This window comes from Canis aureus, chromosome 25 (assembly GCF_053574225.1).
Source record: "Canis aureus isolate CA01 chromosome 25, VMU_Caureus_v.1.0, whole genome shotgun sequence".
Taxonomy (NCBI): domain Eukaryota; kingdom Metazoa; phylum Chordata; class Mammalia; order Carnivora; family Canidae; genus Canis; species Canis aureus.
Window position 1 is genome coordinate 25,656,824 of NC_135635.1, and position 18,010 is coordinate 25,674,833.

At 39.9% G+C, this 18,010-nt stretch overlaps 1 protein-coding gene across 1 annotated transcript; it reads left to right on the forward strand.

Annotated features, from left to right (window-relative positions):
• The first annotated feature begins 10,552 nt into the window (after positions 1-10,552).
• On the forward strand, positions 10,553-17,738 carry KCNJ8 (potassium inwardly rectifying channel subfamily J member 8). Its single transcript, XM_077870802.1, has 3 exons — positions 10,553-10,936; positions 11,780-12,221; positions 16,093-17,738. The coding sequence occupies exons 2-3, from the start codon at positions 11,848-11,850 to the stop codon at positions 16,991-16,993; spliced, it is 1,275 nt and encodes a 424-aa protein (XP_077726928.1). The 5' UTR covers positions 10,553-10,936; positions 11,780-11,847; the 3' UTR covers positions 16,994-17,738.
• The last annotated feature ends 272 nt before the right edge of the window (positions 17,739-18,010 follow it).

Sequence of the window (18,010 nt, forward strand, 5' to 3'; positions counted from 1 at the left end):
CTCATCTTTGTATCTTATGCATGACTGAACAACTTTTCACTACTTCACTTTGGGTCAGGGATTGACCTCTGGCGTAAAAAGCTGTGGCCTGATAGTATATGCCAATTGGAAGCAATATCCTATGCTGTGGAAAACTTAACATAGCCTGGAGAGTGACATGAAAGCAAGAATACAAACCAAAATTACAACCAGTAGTTTCAGAAAAAGAGTGATGATACCAAGCTGGCTACTGATTATTTTCCTTTGGAAAAAAAAAAAAAGAAGAAGGGAGGGAGAACCATTCTTCTATCACATGAGCATTAGAGTGAGCTGGTTGACTAAACCCTTTGGACATTCTTTACACGGTCCCATACCCTAACTTTGCTCCAGAAAGAGGGAAAGTCCAAAGAAGGATGTAATTTTCTTTTAAACAAGAAAACAAATCAAAATCTCCTGCCATAAGTAGTCACCTCCAAATATTGACTTTTTAAGCCCAAGTTTTATTTCCCTGTGGGAATGACTGCATAACTCACAGCCTACGAGACACTCTCACAACCACCCGTTCAAAACAAGCAGCAACACCCCTCTAGAATTGCACTCTCTCACCCATTTTAAGATCCCCAACACATAGGACAATTACAGGCATACTTCAGATAAAGGCACCAGTTTCTCCCAAGAACCTGTCACTCTCAGACACTTACATGTGCCAAGCTCTTGGCCAAGGCACTGAATTTGCTGTGTCATTGGCAGAATGGAAAAGAGAAGTGGCAAAAGGCTGTGATTTGGGGTACAAGATTTCACCTGAAAAAAAAAAGTTTCTTTCTTTGTTCCCATTTGTCTGAACTTCTAGCATATATTAAATTCAGTAAAATATTATATTGGAAACACAAGGCATCTAGGCTTTTGGCCAAAAAACTTAGGGAAAAAATTAGCAAGCCTAATATTTCATGAGAAATTCTTGGCTTAAACAATATTTTAATAAAGCTTAGCTATGTGTGCCAGTAAAGCAGAGAGATGACATAATGACTTATGATTTAAATATCATATAATCTCTGTAATGTCTAGTACCATCTTGTATCAAACAACATGAGAGGAGCAAAACCCCTGGGGGAAAGAAGAGAAGAACAATGTGAAATCAATTGAGATACCAGTAGAAGGCATATTGTATAAACCGTCTCATTAACAAATTTGATGAAAGAATAATTACAACTAACATATATTGAGGAGATATGATATGAGCCTTATAAGTATAATCTCATTTAATCTTGACAAAAATTCTATGAAGTGAACATTATCACCATTTTATAATTGGAATTCAGATTGGCTAATTTGCCCAAGGTTTCATGGAGCAGAGATTCAGGCAGTCTGAACTGAAAGCCCATATGCCTGACCATGTGCTATACTAGACTGATGATTCAATTCATGAATCCATTAAGTTCTCTTGGAAATAACTGATTTACACTATCTATGATATTTAATAAAGAATAATTATGCCTGTGGAGAATATTTTGAAAAAGGAACTGGACCAGGAATTAGAAGTTCTAGTCTTGGCTCTATCACATATTGGATGTGTAGCCTTGGATTAATCATTTAACACCTGAATTTCCATTTCCTCATTTGCAAAAAGGAAAACAAAAAGGCATGATAACTACTCTGTCAGCTTCATTGAGTTTTTGTGATTCTCTAATTAAATGGTGATGAAAGGATTTTATTATTTGAAAAGCACATTCTGACATGAAATATTGATATTGAGAATCCACTACATATACCACATCTTAATAGTATTATATGGGATTATTTCTTAAGTCACAGAATAAGCTTTTTCGTCTCTTAAAAATTGACATGATTCCAACGTTACAATGGTGAGATGATATATTCAAGCTGAGATATTATATAAAAATGGCTTTAAAATATTGAAATCCTTGGGGTTCTAGAAAGGGCAAATGCAAAATTAGTCTGTTAGGGTATAACCTAGGTCTCCTGGAAAGGAGAAAAAAAAAACCAACAAAATTAATTCACATTCAAAATTAGAACCACATGAGAAAATGAACCACCATGATGAGAAACAAAAGACACAACAAATAGGAAGATTAGTACAAGAACTAGAAACATTAAAACAATCTATAAGAGGTTTAAAAATATGTCTGTTTGCCAATAAGGGTGTAAAAATGTGCTCAACATCATTCCTTACCAGGAATGCAAATAAAAATAGCTGAAACTATAAAGACTGATGACAAATAAAACTACAAAGATTGACCATAGCAAGCTCTGGTGAAACTGGAACTCCCATATATCACTGAAGGGAATGAAAAAGGCACAACCCATATGGAAAATAGGCAGTTTCTCTAAGGCTAAATATGTGCCTATACCAGTACTCAACAGTTTCCCTCTTGAGCGTGTATCCAAGGGAAATGAGTGCTTATGTCCACAAAAAGACTTGTACAGCAATGTTCATAGCAGCTTTATTCATAATAGTCAAAAAGCCCCCAAAAGAGCCCAAATGCCCATCAGCGAGAGAATGGATAAATAACTACCATTTGGTGGTTTCTTCACACAATGAAATACCTGAAAAAACAACATAGCCAAATCTCACAAATATGTGGAGTACAGGAAGTCAGGTACTGAAGAGTACCTACTATAGGAGCCCATACACACACAATTCATTGACAAGTAAAATGAATGGATGATGAAACAAGTCCTTATAGAGTTAGCTCTGGGAGGGCGCAGTTGCAGTCTGCAAAGGGGCAGGAGGAAATCTAGGGTGATAGTCATATTTTATGACCACATAACTGTGATCCACGTGCCAGTCATGTGGTTGTGTAGAGGTTTTTAAAAGGTGAGGAAAAGTAGATTACTTTAGAACAGACAAATAGAACTAGTAAAGTAAAAAAAAAAAAAAAGCCATTAAAATAAAAAACTCAATGGACAATTTAAAACATCAATTAAGCTTAGATGATGAGAGACTTCTTTCCATTGGAAACATCTAGAATGTACCCAGCAGCACAGAACAAGCTGATAGAAAATAGGAAGCATAATGAGAAGATATGAAGGACAGCATTATAAGGTCTGAAACAGAGGTGTCAGGGGGAAAAAAAAAAAAAAAACCAAACAGCCAAGAACTACTCCTAAAAAAATTTCAGACTCAGATGATTTCAAAATTATTGCATTTTCGAGGAGGAGCTAATCGGTATCTTATTTAAACTATTCAAATCCATAGAGAAAGAATCTGCATCAATTCTTTTTATAAAGATTCATAACCTGGGGTGCCTGGGTGACTCAGTTGGTTTAGCCTCTGACTCCTGATTTCAGCTCAGGTCAGGATCTCAGGATCATAGGACGGAGCCCCACACTGGGCTCCACACTGATGTGGATCCTGCTTAAGATTCTCTGTCTCCCTCTCCCTCTGCTCCTGTACCGCCGCCCCCCCACCCAATCCTGCTCCGGCCCTGCACACTGGTTTTTTCTTCAAAAAAAAAAAAAAAAAAGGAAGTGGGGGGGACACCTGGGTGGCTCAATCAGTTAAGCTGTTGGCTCTAGATTTGGGCTCAGGTCATGATCTCAGGGTCCTTGAATGGAGCCCAGGACTCTACACTCAGCAGGGAGTCTGCTTGAGGATTCTCTCTCCCTCTGCATCTCCCATCCCCTCACCCCCACCGCATGCTTGCTCTCACTATCTCTCTTTCTCCCTCAAATAAATCTTTTTAAAAAATAAATATATAATTAAAATTTAAAAGATTCATAACCTTCATCCAAAACCAGGCAGAGAAAACACAGACAGACTAATACAGACCAATCTAACTAATAAATATTGATGCAAAAATCCTAAATAAAAGCAATTCAGGGCAGCCCGGGGGCTCGGCGGTTTAGCGCCACCTTCAGCCTGGGGCCTGATCCTGGAGACCTGGGAGGGAGTCCCATGTCGGGCTCCCTGCAAGGAGCTTGCTTCTCCCTCTGCCTGTGTCTCTGCCTCTCTCTCTCTCTCTCTCTCTTTGTGTGTCTCTCATGAATAAATAAATAAAATCTTTAAAAAAATTCAGCTTTATATTAAAATAATAATTCACCATGACCACATACAATCTATCTCAGGAATGTAAAAATAATTCAATGTTTTTTTTAATCCAGTGCTTTAATTTACCATATTATTTGGCCAAAGAAGCAACAAAAAGATAACTTTGATATATGGTAAAAGTATTTTATGTAATTCACCATCCATTATTAATTTTAAAAAACCTAGAAAAGTAGAAAGAGCACACTACGTTAAAATGGTAACTATGTAAATTACATATTCTGGAAGCATTTTCTCAAAATCACTAAGGAGAAAAACATGCCTGCTATCACCATCATTATGGACTACTGGCCCGAAAATACTTACAAATGCAGGAAAGGAAAATATTGAAATAGTAAGTGATAAGTTAATTAAATACTAATTCAGGAGGTTGTAGCAAAGTTCTAATTTTTAAAGAAGATACTATGTTTTAAGTGCATTGGCCTGTGCTACATCCTTTACATACCCACGTCATTTAATCTATACAACTCTGAGAGGTAGATGTTAATGTGTCCATTTTACAGAAGAGGAAACAGGCTCAGAGTGATGAAGTATGTTGCTCAAAGCCACCAACTAAGATAAGGGGCAGAACTGGCAACCGATCCCACATCTTTCAGACTCCAAACTCTGTGAACTTAAACAAAGGGTTAAGCATATTTCATACATCTTCCCCAGTTCCTCAATTTTTAAAAAAAATGATTGACCCAGCTGCATAATAAACTTCTGTAGGTTTACAGAAAGATCATATTATTACCCTATTTATTCTAACAATAAGTGAGGTAATTTGGCATTTTAAATTAGTAACAAATATCAAATATTTAATTCTAATATGAACCTGTTTAGAAAAAAATGACTTTGTGAAAGCTTTTCTGGCACAGATAATTTTTACCTAAAGGAAAATCCAGGTCACTTAATAGTGGGGGAAGAAAATCCTGGCAAATGATCATGGAGTCTAAATATCACTTTAAAACTTTCAACCTCTATAATCCCTTCTGCAACTGGCATTTTTAAAGGTGGCAAGAAGGAATCACCCTACAGGGAGTTCTGGAAAATGTCAGATTTCTCTTTCCAAGCACCATATGAGTCACTGATTCTTCAAAACATTGTGACGTGAAAGCTTAGCAATAGATCAGGACATTGTTGGGAATTGCTCTTTCACTAAGAGCTTCAGAAAAACCTGTGAAGAATTCCTATGGCAAGACAGATCCCAGGCTCATGTGAACTTGTCTTTCTTTGGCACAAGAATATAAAAGCATAATTTCAAGGCCTAGAAAAACGAACAGTTCCAGCCACTCTTCCTCATCTTCTCTTGGAAGAGACCTCACCAGCTTTATTTAGTACCAGCATTTTTTGCCCTGCCGGCCGAAAATAATTGCCACAGGTACTTTCTACTTGATTGAAGGAACCACTTTGCCCTTGGAGACGCTATTAAAGTAAAACAGACAGGTTGACTTCCTGGGTCCTTATTGTATTATCAGGGTCTTGGCTGGCTTCTTTTCAGCCCTCAGTGTCTTGATTAAATTCAAAAGTTGAAGAGATACCAGTACAAGTGTTTGGATAGTTAGCAATCTGAAGGTCAGTGAGGTCTCAAAAATAATCCTCAAGTCTATAAAATGAAAATGGTATTGTCATTTCTTCTTAGTCTGAGGTTAGGAAAGATAGTTAACTAAGAGTCAAAGGAATCTGTGGGTTTGTACCTTCTCCCTTCCCACCTCCAAACCCAGCTCCGAGTTATTTTTGACCATCACCCAACCGAAACCAGCCCACTATATTAATAAGAACTGACAACTGATGAAACACTGAATTCTACCTCTGAAGCTAGTAACACACTGTGTTATTTAAATCGACTTTAAGTAATAATAAAAAGAACCAACATTTATTAAGTACTTACTACAGGCCAGTCAGTCTCCTGAGCACTTTAGAGGGACTGTGGCACCTTGTCCTCATGACAATTCTATGAGTTTCTTATACCTGAGTGGGCAAGAGAATCTCCAGGGGAGTTTTTAAGTGGGCTTTATTTTATTAGAAGTATTTAAACCTTCTCATTTAAAGATATTTTCACTTTGAGGCCAAGGATTTTATATCTTATTCTATCCTTGCTCAATAAAAGTCTGGAGGGGCATAAAATCATGTTACCAGGTGTTTCTCATGTAGCTGAATGATGGAATAACAACCATCCCTTTGAGATGCTGTCCAGGGAGAAAAGCACAGGATTTGGGATCAGATGTTTTGAGTTTGTTGTAACATTTCATTTACTAAGTATTTGATTTTGGCTAATTCATTTAGCTGTACTTTAACAGACTCATGTATGGAAGGAAGGAAACAACCCAGCATAGCTGTATCAAGGATTAGGTCAATGTTTTTCAAAGCCTAGTATAGGCAGATTCTCTCTATCTATATTCTTTGGGTAAATGGAGAGATGAATAGATCAGTGAATACCCTTGTCACTTTTCCCAACTTGTCTGCTTTTTCTCTTCTCCATTCAATATATTGATCTTGTTCCTGTTCGTTGAACACACCAAATCATTTCCTTTATACTTGTTCTTGAGCTTCCTGAAGCCCTGTTGATTACCTGATTAATCCTTTGTTCAAATCCCACCTTCTTAAAGAGGACTTTTCTGAACTGTATGTAAAATGGCCAATTTCTGGCTCCAGTTACTTTCAAAACTTACCACGCTGCTTTATTCTCCTTCTAACTCTTGACACCATTGATAACTACATAATGTATTACTCAGTTTACTTGTTTGCTAACAGCTTCCTCCCTCAGAATGCCTGGTGCAGGGGCTTTGTTTTGTTCACCTAGGTGTGTATGAAAAGGTAGCGATTGTTATTAATGCTTCCCTTCCTGACCTGCTGATCCACACCTGTGAGATGGCATATGTTCAAGGAGTTGAGCATGCAAACTGAATAGATTCTTTTCCACAAATGATGCTGATGGATACCCTTAAAGAAATGGGGTGACCTAATTTCATGGACAGTGAGGTTTTTTTGTACATAAATAGAAATATGTATCAAAAAGAAATGTTCTCTAAACTCACTGGAACAGATAAGCAAGAAGAGTTATATTGTCATTTCCATTTCATGATAACTCAAAAAAAGTGAGTTTATAACATGCTGTTTTGATTACTAGTTTATGTAACAGTTTTATTAAGCTGATTCCCAAGCAATATGTTCCAAAGTGGTTTATATGAGGACACTAATAAAGCAGCATACCAAGCAAATAGACCAACCATTATTTGGGCTCCTAACATGAATCGTTTCCATTGTCATTTTGAAGACTTTCCAAATTCTTACATCTAATATGGCTCATCAAGTCCAAGAGTTCGAAATTCACAAGTCTAGTCAAAGGCAAGGTCATTAAATGCAAGGACTTAACCCTTTATCTGGAGAGTACTTTCAAGAACTTCACTGATTGGTATTTGATAATTAAAGCAGCAGACAACTGGGCAAAGCATCACCCTAATACTTCCTCCACTTGTCTGAAGGCACTGACAAACTTTGTTTCTAGGAGAATAGGAATTGTAGAAACTTCTTTATTCACAAATAAAATGCCTATAGGGTCCAAAAGGAACCTAACAGATGTTTACTTAAAAGTGAACAGATATCCTTGAATTGCTTCCCAGTTGCATAAATTTCTCTGGTATGCAACATGAACAGATTCTAACAGAATTCTTCATCTTAAAGTCAAGAAAATCATAAGATTTTAAAAGCTAGCTTTGTTCTAAACTTATTACTGACCTCCTCAAGAGGGGTGCACAAATTGGTCTTCACTCTTGAAAGAAGAAAGAGGAAAATTATGGAACAGTCAAGAAAATACGTGTAACTTTTAGTGGATGGCAGCAAAATAGTGATTAAATAAGTAGTCCAATAAAATAAGCCTTAAGTAGTAAACGTGCTCTTAAAAAATTAATTGCTTTCCTTAACAAATTTCTCAAGGGAAATTTAGATGTTCATACTTGGGCCATAATATGAGAAGATCAGAAGGGAGAGAAGCTAGATATCAATCAATAATAAATACCATTAACCCTTGAATGACTTGAGGATTAGGAGTGCCGACCCCACATGCAGTTGAAAATTCGTGTATAACTTTTGACTATCCCCCCCCAAAAAAATACTTACTAATCACTTAACTTTGACTGGAAGCCTCATGGATAACATAAACAAGTCCACTGACACATATGTTATATATGCATTACATACTGTACTCTTACAATATGGTAAACTAGAGAAAAGAAAACATTATTACAAAAATCACAAGGAAGAGAAAATACATTTACAGGACTATACTGTATTTGTCAAAAAGACTCCTCCTAGAAGTGGACCAGCACAGTTGAAACCCATGTTGTTCAAGGGTCAATTGTTATTTCTCTGTCACCACAATAAATACCACAGTCAGCTCTGATTTTTCCCTCTCTCACTACTGATTTTGTATAACATTCCTTTTGTATATATTTGCTTATTAGGCCCAGACCTCATTCCTTCTCTAATTGATATAATAGTTTCCAGTATCCCTTTCTGCCAATCACAGTTTTGGAGCTCAAGGGACTCTACTCAGAAATGCAACTCCCAAAGTCATCATAGCCCCTGCTTCCTGATCAATTCTACTAAATCAGGCTCACTGGGTTGTTTTCTAATCAAAAATCTTTCCATGGCTTATCCCTACCTACTGAAAATTGCCCCGACTCCTTTGTTGAGCATTTAAGGCCATCCATGCATGTATTTTCAAATCCCTGATGTGGTATGCAGCCTTATCTTTACTGTGCATGGATTCCAAAGTATTTTTTCAATACCTCTGTCAATTAAGCTGTGATAGGCCAGAGGCTTAGGACACAAGATAGAGAAGCCCCAGCCCTGCCCTCCAGGAGCCTTCAGTCTCATAAGGGACAAGTACATGAAAAACCCATATTGTTGAGTAGAGTGGTGACAGAGGCTCCCCAGGCAACCTCGGACTCAAGCGTCCAATCCTGCTATCTTGTTGATCTCACTTCGTCGATGCTAATTTATTTAGTTCTGTTACTAAAACATGGTCTACTCTTGTCAGTCACTCTACAATTTTGTTCCTGATGATTCCTCTCTGCAGAATCTCCTTTCTGTGCTTTTTTGCACCCCAAATATATCTGGTCTGAAGACTGGGTCAGATGTCAATTAATCCATGAAGCTTTCCTTAATTGTCTATGTCTTAATATCTCTCATCTGAATTCCTATGGCAATGGTTGTATTTCCTTTTCTCATTCTAATCACATCCTTGCTTGTATTGGAGTTTATTATCAAAGTCTTGTTTCTCTTACTATATCTGTCTGCCTCTTCAGAACAGCAACTGTGGTTTTATACACACAAGCCTAAAAAAACCCCAAACCCTTCAGAAAAGGGTGAGAAAGTGCTTGGTGAATGTTCTCTGGGTTAAAATAATAGGGAATACGTTGTACACCAAACTCCATTGTAAAATACAACAATGAGGGGATTAACACACGTACATAAATGCTACATAAATTACTGTAAAAATTAACATCAGGAGAGATGAGAGCTGCCACTGATGGACTAGCAACCCCGGGCTGAAAGGGGTTAAGCAGACCTACCCACAATGGGAAAAAGCTCTTCATTGCCTTTATTAAAGACTAATTTTAGGTCTTTTGGTAATTAAATGAGCACAATGTTTATGCTCCATAGCTTTCTGCCCTGAGTCTTGGAAAATACGTGAAATTTCCAAGAATTAAAGTTTCCATTAACACAAGTGCCAAATCAGGAGGCCTGACCTGTGGGAGAAAGTACATTTGTCTTTGCTGGCTCCTATTCCAAAAGCTATAGAAAGATATTTACTATATAATCTTGTGCGCAACTGCTCTGTTTTATCCTTGAGACCATCTAGACGAGACCAAGAAGCTGCAACATTTCAGAAAGTAACCAAGTACTGAAGCACAGCCATTTGGGTTCTAAAGTGTTGACAGCGATCCCTTTTTGGGGGGGTAAACTTTTTCATTGGGTGAGACCTCAACTGGTGTTTTTCTTCTGTGGGGGGGGTGGGGAGGGCAGGCAGAGGGGTGTGTGTGTGTGTGTGTGTGTGTGTGTGTGTGCACGCGCGCGCGTTTGATTCCCTGAGAACCAGCTTTGGCCGGTGAAAAACGCTTGACCGTAGTGGGTTCCAAAACCTCTTCCACCTGCATCATCCCCGCTAGATGCAAATTTAATGTGACGTGAATGTGTGCGCACAGCTTGCACACCTCGGAAAACTGTTTTTCTGATCTCTGCATCCGGTTTTATTCGCTCTTAAGTGGCCCAGTTATCTACCCAGATTACAAAATAAGAATAAAAAATAATAATAATAAATTCCCTTTACGTCAGTGAACTTGGCCTCGCGAGTGCTCTCCTCGGAGCGCGGAGCCTTTTAAAGGCGAGGGGGTCAAGCTGGCGGCCGGGGGTCGCGGCTCCTGGGGCAGAGCCGCTCCCCGGGTCCCGCCCCCCCGCCCGCCCTCTGCCCCTCCCTCGGGCCGGCTCCCCACCTCGGCGGGACGCGCCTCCCCCCGCCCCTCCCGCCTCCACCTCGCCGGCTCCCGCGGCCTCCGAGGTCTGGCGCGCGTCGAAGCGGGAACTGGGAGGCCGGTCTGTGGAGCATCACCCCCAAGGTCCTCTCCCCCCAGCCCCTCCTGCGCCCGGAGCCACGGCCGGGGGAGTAGAGCGGGGCAGGGGGAGGGGAAGATCCACACCCATCCCCCTTCCTCGAGCCCTCCCGCGTCCAGATCCAGTTGCACCTTTTATTATTTTAACTCCTCTCCTAGGACGCGCGGCCCCCGGATCCGGCCCTGCGGCGTTCGCGGTCCCTGCACCCGCGCGCCGGGATGGGAGAGCGCGGGACCCGCCCGCGGTCGGCCGGCGGGTGGAGGGAGGTGCAGCCGCCGCGCCCGCGGCCCGGACTCTGTAAGTTCCAGCGCTCCTCCCGGGGAGGGGAGGGGGGGCTGTTCGCATCCCCGCAAATGATTTAAAATGCCCAACACAGCAGAGGTTTACAGTGCTGGATGCGCTTTTCGGGGCACCCTCTCTCCACTCGATCTGCAGCCCGCGGGCGGTCGTCCGGGTTTTTCCTGCAGCCTCTACGTTTGATCCCTTCGCTGTAAAGTTTTCCATTTATGTTATGCGTTCCGATGGGATTTTTTTTTTCTTTTTTTTAAATGCAATCCGAACTTCTTGAAAACCTTAAATACTTCCTCATTTTCAAGTTACGTAGCACACCGCTCATTATTATTCTGTCACATTGCACTAAACATGTTATTTATACTGCGCAAGAGGCCACGGCCTTTTCTTTGCCTCCTTCTAAAAATAACGGAGGAAGGATTTCCTCTCTTTACTTTTAATACTGCTATAACGTCTAGGCAATAACTGGATCGTGATACCCAGCTGGCTTTCACTTTCATCATAGACGCCGCGTGTTTGTATCCTTGCCCTCCCTGATCTACAGACGCGGCTAATCTCAGAATTATCGTTGAGCCTTCTGTTTGCAGGAAGGCTCCCGGTTCTGTTTAAGGCTGTGCCCATCTGTGTTCAGAACGATAAGGAAAATTGAAGCAGTCCCGATCCAGACCAAATAATTTCTCCGCGGTCCCAGAACTCAAGCACAAAACTAGATTCGTGTTGGGATCCCTAAAATCACACCTTAGCTTTGCACGGCACCTGGGACGTATAGACATGTCCCCGAATGCAAGAAGTGAAGAGGGGAGGACATGGGGGAGGAGAAAGTTGTCAAACGTCGTTTCCCTTGTGCAGGAGGACGTCCCGAGGGAAGGAGAGGCAGGTCCGAGACAGGTGAATAGGCTGGCTATGGTGACAGGACGATGTTGGCCAGAAAGAGCATCATCCCCGAGGAGTATGTGCTGGCGCGCATCGCGGCGGAGAACCTGCGCAAGCCGCGCGTCCGGGACCGCCTCCCCAAAGCCCGCTTCATCGCCAAGAGCGGGGCGTGCAACCTGGCGCACAAGAACATCCGTGAGCAAGGACGATTCCTGCAGGACATCTTCACCACCTTGGTGGACCTGAAATGGCGCCACACGCTGGTCATCTTTACCATGTCGTTCCTCTGCAGCTGGCTGCTCTTCGCCATCATGTGGTGGCTGGTGGCCTTTGCCCACGGGGACATCTACGCCTACATGGAGAAAAGTGGAATGGAGAAAAGTGGTTTGGAGTCCACTGTTTGTGTGACTAATGTCAGGTAAGAATGCAGTGGGATGAGGCAGGGATTGACAACAGTGTAGAAAAAAGAATTAAACTGCCTTTCCCTCCTATCACGGTTAATTTGTTGAAAGTGAAATAAAGCATTTGCTTTAAGTGCCTTCGGGCACAAAGGAGTGGGAAAAACCCTAATCTAACACATTAAGAATCTTCTTAAATGCAGCTTTATGGATGAGGAGACCCTGAAAACGCCAGCGTTGATCCCTCCGGTGAGCTTTAAAAATACTGTATTGGTTATTTAAAGAATGGTTGTGGTTCAAAGGAGTCCACAGAGTGCCTTACTCAGAAAAAGCACACATTCAGTTTTCAGTATGAAAAAGCTGATGTCCGTCGTTCCCCCATCCTCAAGGAAATATCTCTTGAGCGACAAAAAATACTGTGCAAATGCTAGTAATATTTTTCCCTGACTTCTCCTACTCATGACATTTTCAGAAATTGCAAGGGAAATGGGAAAACACTGGTGGAGAGGTATCCGAGATTCAAGATCCACTAAAAATGAAATAAGTAGATATAAGTAAGCCCTTCTCTATCAAGATTATCTTAAATATCTGGCTGCTTGCATTGGATTCCAAAAGTAAAAGTTATATTGAGACGCAGAACTAGAAAAAAGTAGTTTTTAATGGAAATTGCGCCAAGTTTTGCCTGGAAGAGATTATAGAGAATTGACTAAATGTTGGAGTTTTCTTTACAAGCTTTAATAGAATAGGGACAAGATAATCCTCAGGTAGCCTAATGTTTGCTCTTTCTCTTACATTGTGTTTCAAAAGTAAGTAAAATGAATTTGATTTCAGCGATTCTCCTCATATTTTCACATGGCCTAAGAACACTTAGTTGGGATGATCTGTCTTTTAATTTGTTTTGTTGGAAGACAGAAAGAAATCATTTATATCAATTGCAAAAATATTCACTCTGAAGCGAAACAATGGTAATAATGCTGGAAACTTTGCCAAGACATTTTCTGAGTAATATTCCAAATCTACATAGTGTACAAAGCAAAACAACTTGAACAAGCAGCAATCTGTCAGGCAACTGTAAAGAATGAGATCTTTACTGACCCTGAAATCTTCTGAAATTAGCATACCACTGCAAGAAGCAGAAGCCCAGCCCGTGACCTTGTCCGTCCTCGCACATTTCCTAAGTGACAGCAATGCCAACATATCAGGGTGGGATGTAGCATTTGTGTGCAGAAATCACACGTCACTGATTTCAGCTCGGATTTTGAGGAGAGAAAAATATATTGGATTGATCCTTCGTCAACAAGTAGATATTATTTTCTTGTCTTGAACTTTTCATAGACTTTTGTCACAAAGAAAATAAAGATGAAAAATGTGGGTGATCACCAGCATAGCAGATCCAAAGGAAACAATTAAAACACTGTAACAGGCATCTGTAGGGTCAAATATCATTATTTGTAATATTTCTCTTTAAGAAATTTACGGGCATGGATGTTGGTAAGTCACTTTCATATCGAGATAAATTTTTAATAAACATGCAGTAGACAGTCATAAAAAGAGATAAACAAAAATGATAAGCCTCGAAAACAAATGATGGATTTTAATTATAAGACAAGTATATTGGCTTTTCCTGTGAAAAAGAAGTCACAAGGCAGTTTGTTAAAGATGTATCATCAAAAGTGACATCCTTTCAATGCTTTTTTTTTTTTTTAAAGAATTTACGGAGTGCACTGGTTATTAAAAGCTGTTTTAGTGCTAGCTCTTATTTTCCACCAAGATGTGTTCCGAAGCAGGTTCACTCCCCCGATGCTGGTGGGAACAATCAGTTTATTGTGAGAAATGGTGTCGCAAATACATTGAGACAGAGCTGATTTTATCAGAATGACAATTTTTAATTGCACTTCTTACCTAAAAAAAAAAAGTTACTTGACATATTTTAAGGTTAAAATCCTACTAATTATATTTCAATGTTATGGTACTATTTATAGTTTAATCTCAGCATGCAGCTTACTCATAACCAATTGTACATAATACAATCTTTTTCACCAAAAATATAGAAACAGTAAATCTCTATTCTCTCTCAAAGGGGATTTAAAAGATGCCTAATGATGTTCTCATTCTTTATATTTCCTTTCAGAAGTTCAGTGTCCCAGCATTTCATCGAAATTAAAAACAACTTATTGTGATGGTTACTCACCAATATGTCCAAATAAATTTTACCATTCTCATTTTAGAGTGGCTTACTTTCCCTTTCATGTGGATGACTTTCCAATATGAGTCAGAAAATAAACCAGCATTTTTCTTCTTATTCAGCCTAACTCCCTCTGTAGCAGAACAAATGAACAACTGCACATTTTCATCTTTTAAGGGTGTTTAGCATGATAGGTGTCCATAAAAGGCTGGGTCTTGCACTATATAATGTTTAGAATTAAAATTGTTCATAAAATAAACAATATGTAAAATATGACACATGAATAATCCCTCAATTGGTTAAAGCGAGACATTTGGGAATATTCATCGTCAGGCTGATCCATGAGGTATATAGATGTTATTAGAAAGCAGCGTTGGGTCCAAGCCTTTCGTCTGGGGTCCATGCTTATTCTTCGCCGAGTTTTTGGATCATACGACATCTGTGTAGCTAGTGCAAAAAGTAATTATTGTGGTTTTCCATGAATCTTTTTGGCAACAAAAGGGCTTAAAAAATAAATTTTCACATTCCACTTAAAGGCTAATCAAAAGAATTATTTCTGCTTCCCCCTCACTGTGTTGCACAAAAGCACATGGATAGGTAACACGGATACCCTGTATGTAGTTAACTTTCTGTAAAATTAAAGAAGTTTGAAATTGGCACTGGGGGCAAACACAGAACTAACCCTGTTTTTGTTAAGAAGTCACAGCAGTATAGGATATGTAGTTAAGTGAATACATTAATCTTCAGAATAACCAAATGTGGTGCATCTTAAGCAAAAGGATAAATCAGACTTACCTGAGAGCTTTTCCAGTTAAGTCTTACCTAGTTCGACCTTGGACCTACCAAATCAGTGTTTGCATTGAAATATGGAAGAGATGTGCAATTTGAAAAAGCTTCCCAAGAAAATACTGACACTTATTCTCTTTCCCTTTCCCTCTTTCAGAGCACCAAGCCAGAACTGAGAAGATTCAAGTTCTCATTAATTATTTGATCTTGAGACAGTCACTTACTAGTCTCTGCCTCAATTTTTTCCTTTAATATCCCAAGTTATTCTCGAGAATTCTAGAACAAAATGATACAAGAAAACAAAAGTTTTCTTTCCAAATGGCAAAACATTCTTTTTTATGAAAAATACTAGTACTTTTACATGATGTGTTTTATACCACCTTTTAGCACTATGCTTTCTTTGTATAAGATACACAATAAGTGTTAGCCAATGAATATGACTTTCAGGGTTGTAAATAATAAAAAGTTCACTTATTATTCAGGACCTTCCCATATGACTCCAGTCACTTACACTCAGATATGCAATGACTAATAAATATCTACCTGGTAGGAAGTTTCACCAAGTAAACTACGCCTTTGTGAAAGTATTTCACAAAATATGCCTATAAATACAAGTATGGGTTTATTATTTTAACTTATTATTTTAATGCTTTCCTATAAGTAGGGCCATCGTTACATGACATAGAAAACAATAGAACCGTTTCCCAGAAGTCTGGAAGTAGACGCATTCCAATGAGAGAGAGATAGAGAGAGAAAGTGCTTGTGTTTAGAATCAGACATTTGACAAGTTAAGTGGCCAAGTCTTTCCAAAAGCATTTAATAGCCTTTGGAGGGAGAAAATGGAAAATTCAGCTTGGCATGTTATTTCATTGTTCAAAATTTGATCTGATGGCACTATTTTTTGATGTCCTTCCTTGCAGATCGTTCACCTCTGCTTTTCTCTTCTCCATTGAAGTTCAAGTGACCATCGGATTTGGAGGGAGAATGATGACAGAGGAATGTCCTCTGGCCATCACAGTTTTGATTCTCCAGAACATTGTGGGTTTGATAATCAATGCAGTCATGTTGGGCTGCATTTTCATGAAAACAGCTCAGGCTCACAGAAGGGCAGAGACCTTGATTTTCAGCCGCCATGCAGTGATTGCTGTCCGAAATGGCAAACTGTGCTTCATGTTCCGTGTGGGGGACCTAAGGAAGAGCATGATCATCAGTGCCTCAGTGCGCATCCAGGTGGTCAAGAAGACAACTACCCCCGAAGGGGAGGTGGTGCCCATTCACCAGCTGGACATTCCTGTTGATAACCCAATTGAGAGTAACAACATTTTTCTGGTGGCCCCTCTGATCATTTGCCATGTGATTGACAAGCGCAGCCCCTTGTACGACATCTCAGCAACTGACCTCGCCAACCAAGACCTAGAGGTCATAGTGATTCTGGAAGGAGTGGTCGAAACTACTGGCATCACCACACAAGCGAGAACCTCCTATATCGCCGAAGAGATCCAATGGGGCCATCGCTTTGTGTCTATTGTAACTGAGGAGGAGGGAGTGTATTCTGTGGATTACTCTAAATTTGGCAACACTGTGAAAGTAGCTGCTCCCAGGTGCAGTGCCCGAGAGCTGGATGAGAAGCCTTCCATCCTGATTCAGACCCTCCAGAAGAGTGAGCTGTCCCATCAAAATTCTCTGAGGAAGCGCAATTCCATGAGGAGAAACAATTCTATGAGGAGAAACAACTCCATCCGAAGGAACAACTCATCCCTCATGGTGCCAAAGGTGCAATTTATGACTCCAGAAGGAAATCAGAACACATCAGAATCATGACAGCAAGACACACCTGGTGGTTTATGCAAAGCACTGTCAGACTGTACTAGAGCGGGAACACAGTAATTTATCCTTCTATCACCAGATGCTCATATTCAAGCAACAGCACTTTCTGTGTCAATAAACAGTAACACACAACATGGAGGATTCATGGCTGACACTTGTTTCATATGTGCAGTATTTGCAGTGATATGCTTCTATTGTGTATAGGAAATAGTATGCTCTTGTTTCTCTCAATTTGAAACCCAAGGATTACAGTAATAGGAATAGACCTTGAGTACAAAAGCTGGCCAAGGAATGACTCTGTGTGAAATGCTTAGTGGTTGAAACCACAGATCTCTCTGTTTCCATTGGCCCTCTAGAAATGCAGGTAGGATGAGGGGGAACCCTAAAAGTATGCTGTTAACACCTTTTGTATCAGCAAGTATGTAGCCCTCTCTTTTTTTCCAGATACTACATCTGGTAAGAAGCCAGAGGTAAAAACTGCTTATCTCTGGCTGCTTCTAAACAGATTGTGTTCAGTCACTTACTTCTTCACAGTGACCTTTGCAGGTTTCCTCGTCCTCCTAATGGCAGCCTGTTGGCGGAACTGGGCAAAGAGCTTTGGAGAAAGGCTAAGAACATTCCTGTCTCATTTAGGACTGGATTCCCAAAAGTGGCAATTATTTCCTTTGGCTTCTCACTTCTTAAAAGCCCCTACAGGGAAATACTGTATTGAGTATTTTATTAAAATATTTTCTTCGTACTCACTGTAGTTTTGTGATTTCTCTTTCACGAAATTATCCCTATTCAAAGCTCAAGAAAAGAAAAAAAAATTTTAGAGGCATGTGAAAGAGATATACAGTGATAACACCTCTCAGACATTCCTGTCCTTGAAATTGGTTATTCCAAGGGAACTACATTTTTTTGTTTCATTTTGATTGTATTTCCTTCCAAGATTTGAAATGTTTTCCTAGCTCTTCTATCTGAGCCTGATGTATCATGGAAATCACATAACCTTTTTTCTTTAAATCTCCA